Source organism: Antennarius striatus, chromosome 1 (assembly GCF_040054535.1).
Source record: "Antennarius striatus isolate MH-2024 chromosome 1, ASM4005453v1, whole genome shotgun sequence".
In the NCBI taxonomy this organism is placed as follows: domain Eukaryota; kingdom Metazoa; phylum Chordata; class Actinopteri; order Lophiiformes; family Antennariidae; genus Antennarius; species Antennarius striatus.
The window spans coordinates 21,842,435-21,866,483 of NC_090776.1; the positions used below are offsets into that span (position 1 = coordinate 21,842,435).

The 24,049-nt window shown below is 39.7% G+C and overlaps 1 protein-coding gene across 1 annotated transcript in view; it reads left to right on the forward strand.

Moving 5' to 3' along the window:
• The first annotated feature begins 769 nt into the window (after positions 1 to 769).
• phlpp2 (PH domain and leucine rich repeat protein phosphatase 2) overlaps positions 770 to 24,049 on the forward strand; it is a 31,383-nt gene continuing 8,103 nt past the window's right edge. The window contains exons 1-13 of the mRNA XM_068318370.1: positions 770 to 1,048; positions 3,684 to 3,817; positions 9,845 to 10,035; positions 11,323 to 11,448; positions 14,477 to 14,631; positions 15,566 to 15,712; positions 16,115 to 16,345; positions 19,514 to 19,716; positions 20,373 to 20,433; positions 20,989 to 21,084; positions 21,949 to 22,104; positions 23,410 to 23,610; positions 23,880 to 24,042. Coding sequence (XP_068174471.1) covers positions 774 to 1,048; positions 3,684 to 3,817; positions 9,845 to 10,035; positions 11,323 to 11,448; positions 14,477 to 14,631; positions 15,566 to 15,712; positions 16,115 to 16,345; positions 19,514 to 19,716; positions 20,373 to 20,433; positions 20,989 to 21,084; positions 21,949 to 22,104; positions 23,410 to 23,610; positions 23,880 to 24,042 — 2,139 coding nt within the window. The 5' untranslated portion in view covers positions 770 to 773. The remainder of the gene's footprint in view (positions 1,049 to 3,683; positions 3,818 to 9,844; positions 10,036 to 11,322; positions 11,449 to 14,476; positions 14,632 to 15,565; positions 15,713 to 16,114; positions 16,346 to 19,513; positions 19,717 to 20,372; positions 20,434 to 20,988; positions 21,085 to 21,948; positions 22,105 to 23,409; positions 23,611 to 23,879; positions 24,043 to 24,049) is intronic.

A 24,049-nucleotide genomic window follows, 5' to 3' on the forward strand; every position in this document is an offset into this window, starting at 1 on the left:
TTCACCCGCTTGATCTTTATTTATTCATATTGAACGGACCGTAGAGCGGCATGTTGGTGCAGCGGGTAGTGGTGTCACCACACAGATAGAAGGTTCCGGGTACGAGTCTTGTTCTGTGCAGAGTTTACGGAAATGGCTAAGAAGATGAATGAATGAATGAGTGAATGAACGAAGCGTATACTCACATTCCATCCATAGAGGTATCATTCTGAGATTCCAAGACCTGTTTTGTTCCATCCATGAGCCACCATCACCTCATGTCATTGCATCATGACAGCGCGCGACCCAAGGTTGCAACGATCGGTTAGCTCTTTCATGTCATACAGTCTCACTAGAAATGCCATTGGGCTTCTGTGGGATCTAAAGCATCTGTGGGATGTTTTAGATCAGTGTGTATGAGGGTATATAACAACACCAACCAGTATCGAGCCATGTCCAATAGCCATTGAAGAGGAATAAATCACTTGATCAACAACTTGATCAATTCCATTTGAAAATGGTGTGTTGCACTGGAAAAGACAAATGGTGGTAACTCCAGATATTAACTAGTATCTGAATCTGTACTAGTCATGTGGGATCAATATTGCACTACTTATTAATATCTTTGTTTGGAGTTACTAAATTATTTATCTTTTCCATTACCCAATAAATAACTTAGATGTTGTGTTGAAGTCAGTCCACGGTCCCCCCCCTGGGAGATTCATAGGCAACCATTGCAAATATGTATAACTTCTGTATTGAAATGTCTCTCCATCCTCTACCAGCAGCGCAACATGAAGCGGAATGGGAATCGTGGCTGTGTGACTAGAAAGACCAGATTTGGATCACGAGAGAGGGACTGGCTGAAGGGGGACACCCAGCGTGGCTGTGTATGTCTGTACGGGGGCACCGTGGACCCCCAGCCACAGGCCTCCGGCCCTCAGACGTCCTCCACCCCTCAGACAGACCTGCAGTTGGTGCTTTGTTCAACCAGCACGACGGTGGAGGAACTGTGTGCTCAGAGAGATGGACAGGGGCTCTATGTTCAGCTTCATGGAGACCTAGTCAGGTAAATACATACGCAAGTTAATTCCTTTCAGTTTGTCATTTTGTGTGAGAAAATTGTTATAATTGACTAATATAGAAATGAAAAGAATAAAAAATAAGTATAAAAACTGGTCCTGACAACTGGACTTCTGTTTGGGGTTAAAGGGCATTTCATCACTAACACATTGACAGTCATTAAGGTCACTAGACTCATGAACTTCATTTTCCTTCATTTGGCTGTGTCATCATGCTCTTCAGATTCAACCTTCGGGAATTACCGTGACTTGGAGGAATGAGAATCTGCCCCGGCAATAAAAACTAATATTTTCAGTTGATTAAAAACATAACTGCATGAGTTTGAATGAACCATAATTAATCACAAATACTTGTATTGACCTGTTGATGTTGATGGGCTGAGGGAAAACCTGATTTGATTTCAGTTGTGTTCCATGTGCAACAGAAACGTGAGATGTTTTAGTTTAATTGAATCCCATTGGCTGATTTTCTTTTTTTATGTTTGCCTTACCATCTGTTCAGGTATTTTTAATATGAGATAAAGCAATATCTATATCACATGCAGACTAAGCAAAAACCATTTGGTTGGTGGTGGAGAAGCCAACTGATTTTATAAGAACTAAGAACATAAAAGCAACATGTAAAAATTTCTGTGTAATACAGATTCGTAATAAATAAAAGCAAATGGATACCCCGTCTTATTTCCATTTACATTCCAACAATGCAGCAATTAAACTGCATTCTGTCAGTAAGGACAACCATGTGAGTTTAAAATGAATATTTAGGTTAATTCCATAAAGAAAGCTTTGGTGACCTAACCCAATCAACTCTGTATATGGAACAGGCAATACCTGACAGACCGACAGCATATACAGCAAAGACAAGTGTCAGATGTCCTATGTGACAGAAGAGTCTTTGTGAGAATAAAGAAAAAAAATTGTAAGACATGGTTAGGCGAGCCATGATGTACAGATTAGAGACAGTACTGCTGAAAAGAAGACAGGAAGCCGAGATGGAGGTGGAGGAAATGAAGATGTTGAGGAGTGACCTGGTTGAATAGGATCAGAAATGAGTGTATTTTCCGTCTGTACTTTGAAGGAGTGGACCTGGAACTAGAAGTGGATAGAAGTTGATAATTTAGGCCTGAAGTTGATATGGGTTGATTAGAAGTTGCTATATTTATTGTTTGTTCAAAAACTATTTACGGAACAGCCTCAGAAAATCCCTTCATATTCAGGGGTTTGATCACAAGATTAAGAGAACTATTTAGAGAGCAACTGCTTTATACATTCATTCAAAGTGATTCAATGAACACAAAACACAGGCAGTGCTAAGAAATAGGAAATAAAATACATGAAGTAGTTTTTGTTGTCAACTGAACTTTGTTTTTTTTTAAGTATTGGGTTCGGTACAAGTTCTAAACAATATATTTAGTTATATGGCAGATATGTAGTGAAAATGAAGGAAGGAGAAACAGGTTGGCTAACAGTTCTATCCAGCTTATATGTTTTGTAGTCTAATGTTATACTTTTATTTATTTTATAAGATATAAATAGAATATATCTAGTATATATATACAAAATATATATATATATATATATATATATATAATATAGAAAATATTTTTTTTCTGAATGATCGGACCAATCAGTGGTAATCTCTCTGGGATGTCCCTGGGAAGTGTGATGACAGAACAGTATTTATTAGTTTAGGAGAACTGTTATGATTAGGACTCAAAGTGAAGGTATGAAGTGTAATGACTACGTGAGAATGGATGTTTATAAATGAATGGATGTTAACATTTTTTAAATAAGTGTGGTGTGGACAGATTTGAAGATTTGGCTAAAGCCCAAGAAAAGTATTTTTTATATTGTAGATTATAATTATCATACTCTAATAACACTAGATACTCTGCAGGGTGCAGATGAATCAACTATGTGCAAACTGAAAGTACAAATGCTGGAGCAATAATCCTTTTAGATTTTGCACATGTGCATTTTTTCCCACTTTTCACTTTAGGAAGTTGGTGGCTCAAACTGTCCCACTAACCCTGGTTCAACACAGAAATGTTAACTGAGGTGCAGTAAAGATAAAACATAAGACAAAGATTTTCCAATATGTATTACATGAATATAGAAGAGGCTATATACGTATATGTTATTACAGCATAAAGAATAGTTTAAAACTGAAAATCTGAGTTATTTTTGCTGCTGAGATGAGGGCATCTTTGAACATAATATTTACTAGCAAGGGAAAAAAAATTGCTGCTCATTCAGTCATTTAATTTCTACAATTCGGCTGTAATTTTAAGAATTCAGATTTTTCTCTCAGAACTCTGATTTTATCTTTACAATTTCAACCGCTCCTCAAAATCCGTGCACTATTATTAATTTTTTAAATTAATTAATTTAAAAAAAATATCATTTATACTTGAAGCTACTGAAGTTTATATATACTTCAGTATATTGAAAGTCAGTGTGCCATATATTTACTCCTTAGCACTCTTCAAACTGTCTGCTGTGATAAAGAAAATCACCACCTTTAGTTTGACGCGTCCCCTCCTACATAAAGTGAGATAAAATAGTGTTACTATTTTGTGACACGGATTGTTACGCTGCTTCTCCTTTTCTTTGGTCTTGCAGGAGGATGGATTCCTCTGAGCGTCCACTCCAGATGGTGTACGACTACCTGGCGGCTATTGGCTATAAGGATCTTGTTCGAGTGCAGCAAGAAGCAGCCAACTCAGACCTCAGCTGTTTGATCCGTTTCTACAGTGGTGAGTACACCATATGGGCCATTTTTTCCCCAAATCCTCACTATGTGCGCTGCGGAGCGGCAGAAGCTGAACGTCTTCCTCTGATACTGACCTGAAACTGACTGAGCTTGCAAGTCAAACAGCATTTCCCCATTTCAAATAAATACAACCATTTTAATCAATTCCAGCCTTGTAAAAAAAAGCCTCCAAATCATCTACATTTTGAAAAAAAAACATAATTTTTATCAACCAGTAGATGTATACTTTTCCTGTGCATGATTAATTATACATAAGCTATTTAAACAATTATAAAGTATGAAAAGTATGAAAAGAAAAAGAAACTCATGACTGTGTGTGTATTCAGCAAGGCTTCATCTCTTGACAAAGTGTATATGCTTCCTGTTTAACTCTATGAGAGTGATATCACTACACACACACGCACGCACACACACACACACACACACACACACACACACACACACACACACACACACGGTTAAAGATCATGTAAGTTTCAAGTTTCAAGTTTATTTATTTTTATATAGCCCAGATTCACAAACAATGTCTCAAAGGGCTTTACAATCTGCACATGGACGATATCCCTCTGACCTTTGTGCACTGCAAGCAGTGCGACCCTCGCATCGGATAAGGAACAACTCCCCCCAAAAACCCTTTTAACAGGGGAAAAAATGGATGGGAGAAACCTCAGGAAGACTGCAGAGGAGGGACCCCTCTTCCAGGAGTGGACAGACGAAGCAATAGATACCGCATGTACAGATTAACAACACAGTAATAATAACAGTAACAATAACAGTAACAATAAATGTATAACAAAGGCATGCCGATCCATCCAGTAGAGCGAGTCACCACCAGCCGATGAAGCACACAGAGGTCACCGATTGCCGAGGATCACCACTCTGAGGACAGACCAGACAGTGCCTAAGTCATTCAGCTCAAAAAAGTTAAAGTCAAGGTTACTCTGGCAAAACCCCAAAACCACAGCAGAACCAAATGAGGCAGAACCAGCACTCCCCTAGTGGATGGTGAAACAGGACCACTGTACAGCTTGTGCTATCGCCAGCCATGGAAGCAGACAGAGGTAGCCGATTGCCGATGATCCACCACACAAAGGCCTGTGAGAGAGAACAGCAGAAGAAGGAAGAGAGACAGAGATAGCAGAGATAGCAGGGGCGAGAGTGGTGCTAGAGGGACCAGAATAGCAGAGAATTAATGGGAGGCAGGGGCCTAACTAAGAAATCCTATGACTCGTCGGCAGGACTAGGCTAAACCTAAACATTGAGACCGCCATCCCCGATATTACTTATATGTTAGGTCGAACAGATATGTTTTGAGTCTAGATTTAAAGACATTTACAGATTCAGACTGTCTAATATTTATAGGGAGGTTATTCCACAAGAAACCCACAGACTTCTAAACTGTCGCTGTTTGAGTCTGTGAATTGTTCTATTAATACTTTACAGTAGCAGTGATGAAGGTATTTGCCACTGAGAGTAAATGGTGAATGATATTCCCCTAATGTGTTTCCACTTAATAAACTCACTAATGCTCCTGCTGAGTCAGCGCTATTCCTCATTGCATATGCCGCTACCCCACGAAAAGAAGACCAGCAGGGTCTGAAGCATTCACATGAATCCCCTCCGGCATAAAGTAGACAAATCTCGCCCTGCTCCACTCTGAATTACAAAAAAGGTAACCACAGCGCTGTAACTGGCTACGGACATTTAACAACAAAGCATTCTTCAGATGAGTATAATATTCGGTTTTCAGAACTCTTCAGCCTCTTTAAAATGACACATTCCCTTTATGTCTCCTCAGTGGTACAACAGACGTCAGTTCGTCAACTTAAATTAAAATTTCCAGTCACTCGTAACATCGTCACCCCTGATAGGTGATCTGAGTTACATTGATTTGCTACTTACAATGGAACCTATCAGTGGGTGGGATGCGTTAGGCAGGGAGTTAGCTTTTTTTTTTTTTCTTCTTGAAGCTGATGTATTTGAAGCAGGAATAATGTGCAACTTTTATAAAGACCTAAATATGATGGCTAAATGATATAGAAAGATGCATTTCCAAAACTGAAAACTTCTTGTTTGGTGCTCCCAGTCTGCAATAGTGCAAAGACCACAATAAGCATGAACCGGTGATGGGCTGGCATCTTGGTTGGGGTGGTAGTTCATTAAACTCATCAATCTTCTCAACCCTCTTTGCCTCCACACCAAGCAGAGACCCTTCGGCAGTGATGCGTTGGTGAGGTGACAACAAATGAGGATTTCTACATTCTCACTTGAAACCAACAGAAAGTCTCAGACTTTCCTCATGGTCAGGTTTCTGATTAGGTGTCTTACTGCCACTGAACCAAATCCACTATTTATTCTGTATTGTCGTCTGTTTTCAAAAGCAGAGCAGCAGATAAGAATTTCATACACATAGTTTAAAATATTATTCTCTTTAAATACGCATAATCACAGACCACCAAATGAGGCATCTGGATGGTGGGTTGAATTTGAATTTGCTGCCAAAAAGAACTTGTTGTTCTGACTCAAATCAGACTGTGTTTAGACCCCCCCAACAGCATGCTAATGCAATCCATGCGGTCTTGAACAAGATAAATAAAGCTATGGGATACGGGGAGTGTTGTGTTCAATTGAGCGCCAGTTGATTTGAAATCATCTGTATGTGATAATAAAGATTCAGCAAACTCCAGACCAAAGATCGAGAGCCGGAGACTCAAAACGTTCCACTAAGTGTGCATTTTAGCTGTGATGATGTTTTTCTTTTAATAGAAGCACTTTGAATTGTTGATCCTTCCACCTTCTACTTTGTTGCATCCCTCTGTCTTCTCCGTTTCTCCATCCATTTTTAGATTTTGGCTTAATATGAAGCGGAATTTAGCATTGCTGCTCATCTTTAACGCCGCATTATCTGAGACGTCATTTAGTTTCCTTGTCAGTGCAGGCAGCAGCCACACTTCGAGTTGAGCAGAGGAAAGATAAGAAATCACACTGTCTGATTTGTGACTGTGGTTTGGCAGCGTCTCTGAGGAGGCTGTTTGTCACGTCCATCATTAGTTACGTTCCAACTCCTCCTCGCTCCTCGAACAAAAACATCCTGCAACAGAAGACGGTGTGACGCAACAGCAGCAACCATATCACTAAATCCTGTATCATCTGTGGGACAAGACTGATATAGATATCTTTCTACAGAGCACCAGAGGTTGTTGGACACTTTATGGAAGCTGGACTTTGATTTTATGAACAGCCTGTTTCCCTAGAAACTAATAGCCTCACTGACCTTAAGGGATATCATGTGTGTTTGTTTTTGAAGTTGGTCTTTTATTGCTGAGGTCTGGGTGATATTGTTGAACTCTTTTCATAAGTTTTGCTTTTATTGGTATTGAAGTGTAAAAAGTAATATGATGTGTGAATGCTGACACTCTTACACAATGAATGGGCTCTCTCCAAAGACCTGCCTGTATTGGATTTGAGAACATTTTCATTCACACTTCAGACCTTGTCTGATCAAGTTGAAGATCCTTGTTTTATCTAGTTTCTGTGATATAATCTGATGTGGAGATATTTTTCATCTTGGCTGGACCTGCCAGTAACGTTCTCAAATAATTGATCAGTCGTTCGATCCGTGAAATGAGAAATCCCCATTATAGTTTCTCAGAAGCAAATGTGATGTCATCCGGCATGACCGTGTGTGTTAGCATCCTGTAGACAAAGGTTCTAAGGATACGGCCCCCGTCAGCAAAACAAAGCGGAATGTACTCATTCCTGGTGATCTATTATGAAGTCAGTGGAGGCATCCTGTCAGCCTGTATCAGTGTGTAGTTAATGGGCATGTTGGAATCAGTTTATTAATGCGGGGGCTGCAGTGGGCGAATGTTTTTCTTAATTAGTTTAATTAATTAATATATTATTTTGATTTTATTCCATTTCATCAGAAGTAGCTTGAAAAATGTTGATGTTGTGGATCGTAAACTACTTATGTATGTTTGGAGTGAACTAATTATTGTTATTTGATATGCAGCTTGTCGTGTGCTCAATCTATCTCTACCACAGTTTGGACAATTTGTGTTTATTCTGCATTACAGAGTCAGTAGTTAGTTCCTCACCTCTGCACAATGATGCATCGGAACTGACAGAGACAGAAATAATGCCAAGTGGTGCAAATACAATACTTACATTTCTGATTCTCTGGTACCTTACATAGAGGAATATGCACATATGTATTAAACAAAAAAATGTTTATCGAGCAAAATATGTAATTTTGGTGTTCAGTTTAAATTAAACAAAATCAACCTTGCAAAAAAACTTAAAACCACAATTTAAAAAATTGCAAATTTATGAACGATATCCCATGTCTCATTATTTAATAAGTAAATAATAGTTAGAATTGGAGCAAATATTCAAACAGGACTGTGATGATGACATGTTGTTTTCCCCTTTCACACATCCCGGATGCTTTGTGTCTCCATTCTTCTCTCTGAAGGAGAGGACACGGAAGGATCATTCCCTGCTATTGATCTGCCAGCCAGCCAATTTGTTGTGAGATGAACCTGCCTTGTTCATTATCAGTTTCCTTGGCAGAGAAAAAACATGAGAAGCCTTTTCCTTTCATTTGGATGCCCCTGTGAGGTGAAAGGGAAGGTGGAAAGAAAAAGCGAGTCAGACAGAATGATGAGAGAGAGAGAGAGAGAGAGAGAGAGAGAGAGAGAGAGAGAGAGAGAGAGACAGAGAGAGACAGAGAGAGAGAGAGAGAGACAGAGACAGAGAGAGAGAGAGAGAGAGAGAGAGACAGAGAGAGAGAGAGACAGAGAGAGAGAGAGAGAGAGAGAGAGAGCAGATTGCGGATGAAAGCCTATGAGTGGGAGGCAGCATAAGGTGATTTGAAGAAACTTCAGCAACGGGCAACAAGGCGCCGAGGCATTGTGTCTCCTCTGTGCTCAGTTGGACTGCCATTAACCTGAGTGTGCTTGAAAGACTGGCAGAGACGGCTGTATTGTCTGACGTTTATTCCAGCAGTGGCTGCTGCTATGGCTGCGTTCTGTGCAGTTTTACATGTGACATATCCCTGACTCATTCATCCTTATGATTGAAGTTTATGCATATTCATACACTGACGGGACACCTTGACAATTTACCTCATGTTTTTATTGCTCTGATGTGTTGACTGGCATGTTGATTTCAAGTCCATCTGGAAAGAGAGAGAAGAAATGTAATTAGTGGACAATCCTGTACGCGTTGTAACTTGAGATGTTTTGAGTTGGCTTCCTCTGTACCCAAATCTGAAGACTGGAGGGGCAGGAGAAGTAGTCCGCATTATCAATAAAAAAAGAATCCATCAGCATTGGGTCACCATGATTTTTAAGATTCTATTCAGATCTGAAAATGACTCCCAAACCTTCAACATTTCCACATCTTAAATATTTAACCTGACTGATGATATCAGGCCTCAGTTATTAGAAAAATGCTCAAATTATGCTTTTGCTTAATGTCTGTGGAGATTCTCAGTCATGCAGGTCATGGTTGATCTCTAAAGCCAATTGGACTGGTAGAAACAGAACAGACAAAACAGAAAAGAAAGGCTTCTTCAGTTCTTGGATGAAAGGCGAAACATCTTCAAGCTCTTCTGACAAATGCAGTTTGATCCAGCTTCATCTGTTCCTGATCCTTACATTTCTGATATTCTGTACTGTACGCTGTCTCTTTCCCTCTGCCCACTGGGTATTGTTTATGTACTTGCAACACATGACAAGCAAGAAAATTATTTGATTGTGACTCCCTGAGTTAATGTGAAAATAACCAGACCAACCCAAGTCACACAGCACCCAACAGAGTGTCGCGTTTTGCTTCGGTTTGAATCATAGCAGATTCCTAAAGTGGCTTTAAGATGATATCAGATTATGATTCTAAACTTAGAACATTTCATATTAGTTAACTTCCTATTGCTATTGGATGTTTGTTAATTACAGGAAGGTGTGGTTGTACTCTAACCTCTCTGCATGGGATGCTTTTCCTCCAGAGCGTCCTGTGAATGCAGACCGACAGGAGCGGACCCTGTTGAAAGGTGTATTCAGTGTCAGAAAAGGAAAGTCACAGTTGCACAAGTGGGCAGAGCGGCAGGTCATCCTCTGCGGCACCTGTCTGATTGTGGCCTCTGTCAAAGACAGCCTGACTGGGAAGATGCACATCCTGCCCCTGGTGGGGGGAAAGGTGAGAGTTCAGTATTCAGGTCAGATATCCTGGTAGTTGGGGTTTTTTTTAAATCCCTGTACATCCAGACAGAATTGATCAGGATTTAATGTTAACTATTGATTTGTGTTGTCCTACACCAGGGGAGTCAAACTCTTTTTCACCAAGGGCCACATCAGCATAATGGCTGTCCTCAAAGGGCCAGATGTAACTAATAAATGTAACTAAATACAACTCAATGTAGTGTAAAATAAATGTAACTATTCCTTAATATTAAATAACTCTGAATTTATTAATTATTCAAGTTACAAACATGACAGTTACACAGAAAAAATATGTTTGCTTGTTTCTCTGTTCTAACATAAATCCTGTTAATTTGTCAGGTTATTAAACCCTCATAAAATTAAACTCCATCAATCAAGGATCAAACTATCCAAGTGAATGAAGACAAATAACATCAAACACAAGTTAGGACATTAACTTTGTTTATAACGTTTTTGTCAAAGTTAAATGGGCTTGATTACTGCATTGTGGGAAATGGAGTTTTGGTCACACTTTTGGCCTATTTACTTTTAAACAGTCTGACCTTTTATGCTCTCGCGGGTCACATTAATTGATGTGGTGGGGCACATTTGGCCCCCGGGCCTTGAGTTTGACACATGTGTTAGATCTACACTGTCTTATGATCACACACACACTCCAGGTTCAGGTTCATGCATTGAATGTGTTTACACAAATTCATTAATGTCTCTCATATAAATCCTGAGCTTCATCGGACCGATCCAAACAGTTTAACATAGTTTCATCCGATGAGTTTCCTCGGTCCTCAAGATTATCAGAACAGCTTTTAGGTTTTTTGATTCTTTGCCGCAGTGACTTCGGTGCATTCTCATTAGCCTCTCAAGTTATTAAAGTACAGTATAAAAAAGAAAATACTCACACATCAATATAGAATCCAAAGAGCAATTAGTTGAAAAGACTGCATTGCTTGATGTAATTTAAAAGGAAATATAGCTTACAGGGACTGTTGGAGATGCAAGGAAGGCCTTTAAATCAGAAAAATGAATGCATTGGAGTGGGTTGATAGTTTAATACATGATTTATGCGTGTATGCAAATGATTGCTGAGCAAAAAGTATTTCGAGTAGCATTTATCTTAAAATGCTTTACAAAATCTAAAAGAATAGCAGACATGTTATACGTATTGATCATCAATGCAATAATAATAATAATTATTATTATTATTATTATTATTATTATTTTGAAAATGTGTTTTTTTCTTTCTCCTTGCATTTTCTTTTACACTGAGGTGGAGGAGGTGAAGCGGAGGCAGCACTGTCTGATGTTCAGCTCAGCCGGCTCACAGGCTCACACATATTTTGTCAATTTTGACACCCTGGCGGACTACCAGCGATGGCATCGTCAGGCATCAAAAGTAAGCAAGGGTCAAGGTGCCGTTTTAATGCCGGACACAGTTCGTGTTTAGGTTGTTTACTTCCAGCTGGTCCCTCTGGGCTTGTCCTTAAATCACAGATTAGATGCTGCGACAAGTTTCCTTCCTGAGCTGCCTGTTGACTCATCCCATCAGACACTGCAGTCTGAGGGCGTCTGATTGGCTCCATGGAGGCGTTCTCTCAGAGGTGTCTGACTTTGATTGAACGGCATAATAGTATTTGCATAGTTCATCTTTGTCATGTTCTTCAGCAGCGTTCTAGATCTTTGTCATCACGTCACCTAGAGAGTGGAAAGTTATCCACAAGTGAACAACATTTACTTGTTTTTGTATCGTCTTACATAACGTGTGTCTTTCAGAGAATCTTACCGGGTCTTCTTAGCTGTTTTTCTAAACAAACAAACACACACACACACACACACACACACACACACACACACACACACACACACACACACACACACACACACACACACACACACACACACACACACACACAAAAACATTGTTTTTGTTCTGCGCAGCTTGCTTTGTTTTCTAATGTCCTAATTAATTACCATTAAACCACAGCTCCTTCCTGGAGCTGAACAGTCTCTGTGAAAGCCTCCACTGAGGCAGAGCCAGAATACAATTAACCATGGAAGGAGAAAGCCACCGATAGAAAAAGAAAATCCAATTAGTTGCAGATTCAAGCTAAGTCCAGGATATCTCTCTTCCATTGTGGTATGGATTACTGGGTTTGAGTAGTCTGTTAGTGTAATATATTTAGGATTAGAATTAGACAAGAGGTTTCTATGGAGACTGACTGGTGAGGGTTTTTTGGTGAGTTATGGCCAACGTTTATGCTACATTTCATAAATCATATGCGAACATGTGTGTGTGTGTGTGTGTGTGTGTGTGTGTGTGTGTGTGTGTGTGTGTGTGTGTGTGTGTTTGTGTGTGTGTGTGTGTGTGTGTGCTAAAGGCCTGTACACACTATGTGTGCATGTGACTAAAACTAACAGTGTGATCTAGAATGTGTTAATAATTTCCCTAAGGGGATTTAACGAAGTATATACATTTACATTTTATTCACTGACAACTTGAAATACTTTGGTCTAATGTTATGATTTCCCTAATTTGATGCTCATGGTTAATTTTTTACTGCATTTGTTAATTGATGATTTTTTTTCTACTTTATGGTTAGGGTTAGGATAAATACATTTTAAAAAATGATAAATTCCGTAAATTGCTTATTTTCTCTGGACCTAGTCGAAAGTTAGGATTTGTTAGAAGTTAGAAACAATAACCCCCACATGCCAAAGGCCTTTAAAAAGCGTAGCCCTGATTACACATCAGATAATTGACATACACATCAGTGAACAGTGTTCTATTTTCAGTACTGTACTAATTATTTAGAAGGAATCTCACTAGAATAAGAACTTCACAGAGGAGGCTGAAGAATTTCACCATCAAGGCTTTAATATCGTGTTAAAGTGTGATGTTATGTATGGAAGAGCACACATCAGTAGTCACGCCAGAATATGTTTGCAATATGTTCAGCTGGGATTGACTGTGCTACTTGTTCAAGTTGGTCAACCACACACACACTAGAGGGACAGTGAGACATCACCAGATGACATGAATAGATGGATGTGTCATCACATGGATATTGATCAGACACTGAAAAGTCTGTATGCAGAGTTCATATTACCTCAAGAAAGTAGCGCACCTCTGGGATGCACTTCAAGAAAAATTTGTGCATCCCAACATGACGTACATGCGTTTCAGAAGTAGTAACAGAATATATGGTAGAAGTGTACACAAGGATTGAGTTTTGCAATATAAAAACTAAACAAACTGCTAATTTTGATGTTTTTATTAATAACATCATAACTGTTTAAGTAAAAAGAAAAAAAGAGTAAAATTATACATTAGTTTTATCGCAACGTTAAAGCCTGGTAGTCATTTAAAAAAACTGTTTTAGAAAAAAAGAAAGATGTTTTTCACTTTTGCTTTTCACTCAATAGTTTTCTTTGCCTTTAATGTACAGTATATGCTGTACTGTATTCTGTGGACACTGCCCCATGCTGACAGCCTTCTCCACACACATTTCAGTAATATCAGTCAGTAATGTCTGTCTCTTTTTCTTCATTAACTTTTCATTGTTTAACTTTTGCATCTTTTTCTGAGACATGGTGAAAATCAATCAATCAATCAACCTTTTTTTGTTTAGCGCTTAATCGATGGAAAAATTGTGAATATTTTTGTTGAATGGAGGTGCATTTAAAGCTTGCGTCCCTGCCTCCCTGTCAAAAAATGCAAACGAGAACAGTGTACCTGGTAAAAATTTGCCGAATTGCAGTAGGGTTATGTGGTTTTATTTAGCTGTGTGTATTCAGATTACTTCTCTGTGTTTCACAGTCACAGCATTAAATATTAGGTGAGTTATCACAGATGGTTAGATTTCCCTTCTGTCCTTTTTTAATTGTTCTGTCGACCATCCTACTCTCACATCACTTCATTTTTTCCTTTTAAAGATGAGTTCCGTTCTCAAAGTGGCTGTCGTGAGTAGTTTTGTGTTTGTCATCTTTAAAAGCAGTGACGTAACGGCACACACTGCTGAAAAGCTGTCCCATTTTCTGGGTCGCTGCACAGAGTCAGGCCCTCAGCCTGGACCGGATGAACGTCACGCTGGCCAGTACAGAATCATCTGGAACAGTGGTGTGTGCTGCTTTGTGACATGAGTGAAACAACGAAACAAGCTATGATGAAACACCAGTTTTGATTAAATGCTTCTAAGTTTTCAAAGAAAAAAAGGGTCTTGGTTGATTTGTTATTCTAACGCCTACACTGCAGCAACAGGTAGAAGCTGGCAGGGCATGGGAAGACAGACAGGTTTGCCGCTTGAGCTTCTTTTTCATGACACGGAAGATGTGATGCTGAATGGGCAGACAGAGAAATCCTAGTATTAACAGTAGTATTTACTCTGAATAAAATTTGTGTGTGTGAATAATGTGTGTGTTTTTAGGTGGTGTCTCAAACAGTTAGCCTGGTGGACCTGTCCTGTTACAGTCTGGAGGCGATGCCTGAATATCTCCTGTACAGTCAGGACATCACTCACCTCAATTTGAGACACAACTTCATGAGCCTTAAGGGTCCGGGCGGCCTACTCAACCTTCCCAGGTAACCACACCCTTTAACTGGAGGACCTGGCTCAAATATTTGCTAACAAATGGATGTTGAAAACCATAATTCTACACCGTGAAATGTTTCACTCCTGTATTCCCACGCTACTTTGTCAGAACAAAACTGATCAGTGACTCAAATATATTAACAAGGCAAGAAAACCCACTAATAGACATTTGATGAAGCGGTTCTATTGATTGATGAGGGTTTCCAAAGATGAATCGTGTTTTGGATCGAATGCTTTTTTTGTTTCCTACATATTTAATGTTCTATTTTGTAGATTATTTCATAGTCAAACTCAATAAAGGTTTGGGTGAATATACAAGTGCAGATGTGTCCAAACATGTGACCGCTACTGAACGTAAATTATGGTCTGTGTTAAACATTACTCATTTGATTATTCCAAAGAAGAACATTTTATCTCTCTGGTCTCTTCAAGCCTCCTGTTGCCTCCATTTTTTAAATAAATTGAAAGAAATGGTCTAAAATGGGGAATAATGGGAAAGTGGCTTTAATATGAACAAAAGCACAATACGTACAGGCTACAGTAAAAGCTCCCTTCTTCAAACCTAGTCGACACCGTAAGACTCACAGATCTAAACCATCTTACACTGGTAATAATATTGCAACGGTGATGGTGATTTGAATTCTTTTTTAAAACTGTCTTCCTAAAACCACTAAAAAAAAAATTTCTTTCTTTTATTTAAAACATTTGTTTTAATAGCTTTGCTTAAATATTTCCACGTTCAATCTGACAGTTGTAAATGACGATTCCTTCACTCAGGGTGACAACAAACCCACTATTATCACTTTTTTTGTCAATTAGTTGGGTAAACATCACAAATACGATAAACAAAATCGGAAAATATGATGTTTTTACAGGATTAAAAATGCATCTTAAGCTCCTCCATTATGTTCTCTCTCCCTTCAGGTTTTCCCAGTTAAAAAGTCTGAACTTGTCCAACAACCGTTTGGGGGTGTTTCCTGAATGTGTGTGCGATATCTTCACACTGACTGAACTCAACGTCTCCTGTAATAGTCTCCAGACCATCCCTGCACAAATAGGAAACCTTCAGAGGTGTGATCACACACACAATATACTTTACTTACAAGTCTGCATATACATGAATGAACCCATGGGTGCAAGCAAGAGATTTTGTTTTCCTCCCCCGGGACCCGATGTCATCATTTTGCACCCAGGAACAAGAATTCTCTATGTTCTGTAATGTGATTTCTGTTTTAGTGTTGTCATTGTGTTTTTTTGCCTTTTATCATTTGTTTTGTAAAAAAGATATGCTTCACACTTTATGCCACTGAAAAAAATAATGATTTTTTAAAATTTAAACTGGAATAAGGATCTAATGGAGTTAAGGAAATTAATAAAGATAAAAAACGTAAATAATGCAGGATATTTCCTCAGTAAGCTTTGGTTTTATAACCACAAGTGGATATTTTAAACCATCTCCTCTCCATCTTGAAGCTTGCAGATACTGTCTTTGGATGGAAACCACCTCTGCTCCCTGCCTGAGGAGCTGGGCGGTATGTCACAACTCAACAGCCTGGGGCTCTCCTTCAACAACTTCTCTAACATTCCTGCCGTGCTGGAGAGACTGAGTGCAGTGGATAAGCTCTCTATGGCTGGAAACAGAATGGAGAGTCTGGAGTTGTGTACTCTGGCTAAAATGAGCCATCTGAAAAACATCGACCTCCGGTGAGACACCTACCACATGGATAACTCTCTAATGTGTGACATGCAGGAGTTAAACTTGTCAAAACGGTACCATGTCACGTTGTTCAAAGAAAATATATCTGATTGGCAGTTTCATACTTCTTAATGCCAAGCAGGGTCGTTTTCTGCAGTATCAGCAAATCACAATGTATTGTCACCTCATGTCCAGCCCCTCAGATCAAGCACTATGGGATGTGGCCCATTCATTGTTTTGGGATTTTCTGTGCTTCTTACTGTCACATTATTATTACTTTTAATTTGTAGGGGTATGTTTAACACCTTGAGTTACATATATTAGGAAAAGCTAACTGTTATTCACTGTCTTTAACCCTCATGGCTGCTGTTTAATGGCCTGTGATGTCATTTAGTTTGACTGTGTCCAGCTGAGATTCGTTTGTTAGAACCGAGTTAAACGTTAAACAGAATCATGTTGGACTCACTACTGGACATTGTAGCCTCCCTCAGCATTTACTACTCCAAGTGGGGGACTTTGTCACATGTAAACCAGGTGGAAGACAATTTCAATGTAGAGGCTGACTTTAATACTCGAGTTTATGCGTTTATCTGTTCAGAAGTCAGATGCTTGCTCCATTAGGGAGTGCTGGTCGATGCGTGCTTTTTGGATTGCTGATCCTTTTTTATTGTGGCCGTGAGACAATATAACATTTGAAGTAGAGCAAAGGGCTTTTGCATGTGTGTGTGTGTGTGTGTGTGTGTGTGCGTGTGTGGTTTTCATGTTGGAGATCATTATCCTTCAGCCTGTTACTGCTGCTGATGGTCTATTAAAGTCAAATTAAACATGACTGAGGTTAATGTGAACATGACTGAGGTTAATGCCGACCAGAAAATAACTGAGGGCGGTTTAGTCACCTCTAAATGTGTAGACATGCGAACATGTAGTTAAACTGAACTTGGAATTATATATAATATATACTGTATATATTTTACCGCACATATTTTTGAGAATCAGTTTAAAAGACAGCTATCTTCAACATTTAATAGTCGTGACAGGGCTTGAAATTAACTTTTTTTTCTTGGTAGCACTGGTGCTCCAAAATTTAGAAGTTAATAGCACCAGCAAAGACTTTAGGAGCACCTACCCAAAAGCAAGGCAGTGACGGAGTGATAGAGACGCTCCGTCCATCTCCGTCCCGCTCCTCTCTCCCTCGCCCAGGAGAGCAGCCGCAGCTGCGCCCCTACTGTTTCCTGACAGGACCCCAGGACCGCAGTCCTGCTCAGACTGTTTCGCGCACATTCTCCAGCAGGTCCACACTCATGTGTCCGCATCAAACAGACTGTCGCGGTAGTGCGTTCGAGGGTGCACACTCGGCGCCTACACGTTTTCCCCACATCCACACAAAACTGTATGAGAGACGCTCACCTGAGGAGGCTGCGTTGGTCTGCCTCCGGGTCAGGGGCCAAACCGAGGCACTACCTGGGTGTGGATTAAATAGCGAATTGTAGCACGCTGTCAGGCCAGCCCGGTACCTGGACAGAACCATTTTGGTTATTATTCGATTGTTTTGTATTTTAAAACATCACTAAAAGATGTTTTATGTTGTCCCAAACTCCATCATGCCTTTAGTGAACATTCGTTTACATTTTTCTCGGTCATTTTGCCCTCAGCTCGGACTTCAGGGGATTATTCTGTGCAAAATATCTGCTTTGTTTCATGGTGGTGCTTCATGTTTCCACTTTTAATTCATGCTACGTGTTCAGACCATATGAGGTAAAATTGTTTTGCACTGCCTAATGGAGGAATGAACATAAATTTCATCCACTCATTGTTAACCAGCGGTTTTCCTCGTTAACCTCCCTTCGTTTGGAGCTATGCTGTCTCCCTTCTTCTGTGCTCCTGTAGCTGTAAACTCGTACCGGTAGCGGCAGCGAGCTGTCTCACTTCCTGGTGCACTGACAGAGCAGGGCAGACAAACGATCTGATTGGCTGAACTGACTGTATTAATTACCGTATTAACTGGAGGAGCGGCGCCTGCCGTCTGTAGTTGCAAACTTCAAGTAAAATGCGCCAAGAAAATCTGCACTCGTGAATTTATCATGGAGTGGTCACGGGTCTGGACAGAACCATCACGTGGTGCAGATCCAGACCGCGGTCCGCCATTTGGTGACCCCTGCTCTATGGACAGAGAGAAGAGGGAAACAAAGACGCACCAGATTTTTTTCCCTAGTCGCACCGGTGCTCCCAAATATATTTAATAATTGCACTGATAAAAATTTTGGCGCGTATGCGACCAAAATGGTCGCAGTTTCGAGCCCTGAGTGATGTGTGGCGTGAAGGCCCACCCTCTCTCAGCCACTGTCAGTCATTCAGTAAATAGAATATTTCTGCTGTTTTACGTCTACATTTGTAAAAGTTTTCTTTTGTTTCTTCCTCTGGAAAGAAGACTGAGTCGAACACTTGCCTGAATCTCAGCCTTAATCTTCTCTCTTTTCTATTGAACCTCTATTTATAGACGTCGCATTTTTTGCTGAGTGCAAATGTTTTTTTGTGCTCTCCTCCACACCCACATCTTCTACCAGAACACTTTGGGGCTAAATGTCTTGCTCAAAGGAATGTTTGTGGTGGACAATGACGTAAAATTCTGTAAAAGCAAAGATCAAACCAGAAACCAGTGCACCTTCAATAAACCAGCTGGTAATAAAACCCTGGGTTTTCAGTTGTATTTTGGCAGTGGTAGACGACTTTTATAATGGCAAAGTACATTTGGAGGATTAGCAGGCTGGCAGCTCTCATAACAGAGGATTTGTTGTTTATTAACGGCATGGAAGAGATTAAGGAGAGGCTGGATCTCGGCTCAGTGTCTTAAGTGACAGTTTGTGAAGCTGAAGTTGTGTCCAATCATTTAAAGTCTTAAATTACTGTTAAAAGTGTTACAATATTTGTTTCTGCACATCTTTTTTTAGAGACGTTGGTGACTGAGGTTTCTATATTCCATAGTACTTAAACCTGCTCTCACTGGTGATCTAAAACATGAGTATTTTGCCTCATGTTATCGAGTATGTCAGCATTTTTTTTCTTCAGCACATCATATCTTTTGATGTCTCCTTAATGCTTAATCCAGCACTTTTTCCCCTCTGCCCTGGTTGGAACCCCTAGAGAGATATTACAGCACCTGTTCTCCTTGTTAACAGATTGAATGGGCTGCGCTGGGTAAAAAGTGGGAGTCTAGAGGCGGTGAGTCAGGTGACCCAGCTGGACGTACGGGACAATCGCTTGGACTCACTGGACTTGAGCTCCGTTTGTAACCTGGAGACTCTGCACTGTCAGCGTAACCAGCTGGGGACGTTGACACTCAGCGGTTTCACACTGCGCATCCTTCACGCCAGCAACAACCGTGAGTCAAACGATGCTATTGTATCTCGTTGATTACACAATAGAAAGATCTAGTTTGTGTATTCACAAATATTCTTGACAGTACTCTTTGAGAACTCCGGAAATAAATCAGGGAATTAGGAGTGTCTGAGCAAGGAGGAGACAGACACTTCTTAGTGAGGAGACGACGGGATGTGATTCAGTTTAGTCCTTGGTTGAACAAGAACTCTTGATGATGTGCGATGTAGTATGGACAAGGAAAGTAGTGAGGCTGAGGGGAGACTATAGAGCTGCAGACATGCCTCTTGATGTCCGGTTGTCTCCACCAGTAAGGAGTGTAGTGTTGGTCTGAAGAGGATGGACTGACATCACTGCTGCACTGATAGATCTTTCCGGATGCCTGAGAACTTAATGTTTTATTATTTCTCGCGTTACAGCATCATTATGCGATGGGGGGATGTTAGTGCACCTCTGAGTTCCAGCAACCTTGTAAATCGTAATCTGAAACGTTTCTTTACTTCACTGCGAATCGTTGTGTAGAAATCGTTTCTCCCGCCCCTTTGACATCCTGTCAGTCTGTCTTCTGGTTAAGACACTTAATACAGATCCTCCCTCTGTATTAGGAAGCTTCATGACTCCAAGTATTAAGCTGCTGATTGCGACTTTGTCTGCCCACAGGCCTTACAACAGTTAACATCTACCCAGTCCCAAATCAGATGACACACATGGACGTATCACAGTGAGTTCTGGCTCGAACAATGGGAATGATCGTCTGCATGTTGTTATGTGTTCATTACTTTACGTCTTTAACTTATCAATGTAGTTGTTCACATTTCTTAATAAAATCAATACGGTTTAAAAATGATTTCTTTTCATATTTGATTCTGTTTTCTTTTATTTTCTCTGCAAAAAAAAAAAAAGTGTCACCTCCTCCACTTAGTCTGCAGTCAAAGTTTTATTATTTCTTCTCTTTTAAATTATTATTCTACATCATTTTTGTTGCGCAGGCTGTAGGTGTCATTATGCTGAGTAAACGTTACAATATGTCAAGGTTAAATAAGATGACAAAGCTGCCACAAGTCATTAGTAACCTTCCAGCACTGACAGAAATCTATTATTATAATGTGTTATATACCAACAGGAGAAAGGTGCATGCTTAAATAAGTGGAGGATGTTAATGCTGCCCCTGTTAACTACACAAACTATTGTGCTGCTTTGCTGCTAATAGCAAAAAACTTTTGAATATTTGTGTACATGCGTCTGTCTGTGTTTGTTACTGTGTGTGTTGAGACAGGAATCTTTTGGAGTACCTTCCAGACTGGGTATGTGACAGCAGGAAAATTGAGATGCTGGATGTTTCGCACAACATCCTGTCTGAGCTTCCTTCCAGGTGTCTGACATCACTCATCCTGATACTGCATCATTTTATATGTGGCACAATATCAACGGGCTCATGTAATAAATGCAGTAATGTACGTGGAAATGTCAAATTTATGCAGAATGAGCAGATGAAAATTTACTTTTAGCTTAATATCAGCTTGCTGTTGTGTCACTGACAAGTCATCGCTGAAGGGAAAGTACACTTATACACTGTAGTCTTCAGGGCTCAGGTGTCCTGGTGGAATAAAACAGAGAGCTTTGCATGGCAGTGATGTTTCTCTGGTAACACTGGCTGACTTTTGTACATACACTCCCTGGTGGTCCAGAGAATTCCTCATTGAGCAGACCCTAAGAGCATAAAAGCCTCACTCCTCAGGCTTGGAACTTGTTTCTTGCTGATGCCCAGAGTATAGGACAGGAAGCTTTACACAATTTCATACTCTTTATTTGCCAATTCATCATGTCCATCTTCAGAATTTTTATGATTAAACCATGTAAATAATAACGCGGATGGTCAGCAGTCTTTTTATTGAAGCGTGGCCATCTTTAAATGAGTTTCCTGCTTGCTCTCAACGCTTGGCATAGGAATTAACATTAGAATGAGACACCAGAAAAGATTTTGAAAATTAGTTAATAATTCTCTGTCCACTGCACTCTTTCATGAGCTGTGTGAGGGTTTCAGGAGAGAATAACACACTTGTGTTGGTGTGTTTAAGCGGTCAAGCTGTAAAGGTTATTGATGGATTGTTTAACATGGGTTGGTATTTCTGACCCCAAACAGCTTCACAAGTATTCAAATGTGTGTGAGCAGATGATGTTCTCTGGTCCTTTGAGTTTTTGTTGGTCCTAATTTTTCTCTTCCTTCCTCTGACAGACTTATCAACAGCTTGAGTTTGAGAAAGTTGCTGGCGGGGAACAATCATTTGCAGAGAGTGCCTGTCCTACTTGACCACGTCCCTCTGGAAGCCCTAGACCTCCAACACAACAAACTATCTGAACTCTCTGAAAGTCTGTTTTACAAGGCCTTAAAGTGAGCCTCTCAATCTCATCACATCCATAGTATTTTCCAGGCTGTCCTCAATACTATTTATGAGCTTGTAGTTGTTTCTTTGTGCAGCGGGTTACTCTATTTTGACAGTTTTACCAGCAGTGTCTTCCCTGTTTGGTTGCAGCTGACAGTTATTGTTTCACAGTTTTTTTTGTTTCTGGGATGAATGCATGTGGGGAATGTTCTCACGATCAATGGAGCGTTCTAGATTGTAACTGGAGCTTCATTTGCTCTCTTATTTCCTGTGTGGTAAATCACTTAACACCCATTAGCAGTTCAAATGCTATAATGTACTTTACTGTCTCTAATGCTGAGACATAATGGAAGTGACTGCTTTTTGCATGATGGGTCTCCTGATATGTCTAAGAGCTTCACAGCTAACAAGGGGAAGCAGTTTGTCAGGACTGATTGAACAGACTAAATGTTAATCTGAAGAAACTAAGATGATAACTAACACTTGACAACATTTTCATATTCATGCAGACAATTAAATAAAAGGCCATAAGGACAAAGAGATGCCTGCACTTAACTTAAGAAACCTACTTTATTTTTCCCCTTGGGGTAATTATATATATTTATTATTTAAATTGTAAGGTTTATTTATGTGTTAGAATGACAGACTTTATTAATGTTACATGACATAGACAGTTACACCAATTACATAAGAAAAACAGAACTTCAGACTCATCTCTTTCTAGTTTTAAGAGTATGCAGAGCAGCGGTTCACTCGTAGGGATAAATAAACCGTCTGTGATGACATGTATCTTAAGTGTAATGGTAATCAAAATGAAAACAAGAGACTCCTAAAATAAGCCCTTAAATACCACATGAACCTAAAAACTAAGAAAACGCTTACATTTATCTCTGCAGTCGCATAATTGTACGTCGTACATTCTGTACAAAAATGTACTTACATGCTTGCACATTATATTATGTAGGCAGACAGACAGACAGAAAGACAGACACTTTTACAGGTATAACAAAAAAAACAAAGAGGGGATGGGGAGAGTGTGCTGTTATTTGGGACTGGCTGACATGTTGACATTTTTCAACAAATCTTTTCATTATTTTGGACATAAATGTCCATGATGCGTCTGCTCAGGTAACTCTAAAATATAAACCTCAGACTATGTCTTCACCGTCTCCATGCCCCCTATAAATAAGCCAGCACTGGATGTCTGCACTCTGCAGATGCAATCCCAGCTATCACATAATGACCAGGTTGCATATTTATTTACGTTACTTTTAAACACACATATCTCAATTTATTAATTTTTTTCTTCACAGCCTGAAATACTTAAATTTATCTGCCAATGCCCTGGAAAATATTCCACCCAGTAGCCAATCAGAGGAGAGCCTCAGTACACTCCAGGAGCTCTATCTGACGAGGAACAACCTGAATGAGAACTGCGGTGCTGTTTTGGTCGGACACCAGAACCTGAGGGTTCTTCACATTGCCTACAATCATTTACTGTCCTTCCCTGCGAGGTATATATATATATATACAATAAAAATATAAAATTGTCACTGTTATTTTAATTTTTAACACGTTTTTTGTTTATTCTATGCTCCCATTGTCTTATAATCATTATATCATATTCCAACTTCTGTAAAGCCTTACATTAACATACTTAATGTTTTGGTACGTGCTACGTTACTGTTATTAAGCACCATTTTCTAAAAGGCAAAATACATTGTCATACATCTGGAAAGATAGTATAAATTATTAATTACATACTCTCTGTTGGTGTTTTTAGTAAGCTGAGTAAACTGGAACAACTGGAGGAGTTAAATCTAAGTGGCAACAAGCTCAAAACTATCCCTTCCACTGTGTCCAGCTGTAAGAAGCTGCACACCCTCATAGCACACTCCAATCACATAAACGTCTTCCCAGAGATCCTCAACCTTCCCGAGATCAAGGTCAGAC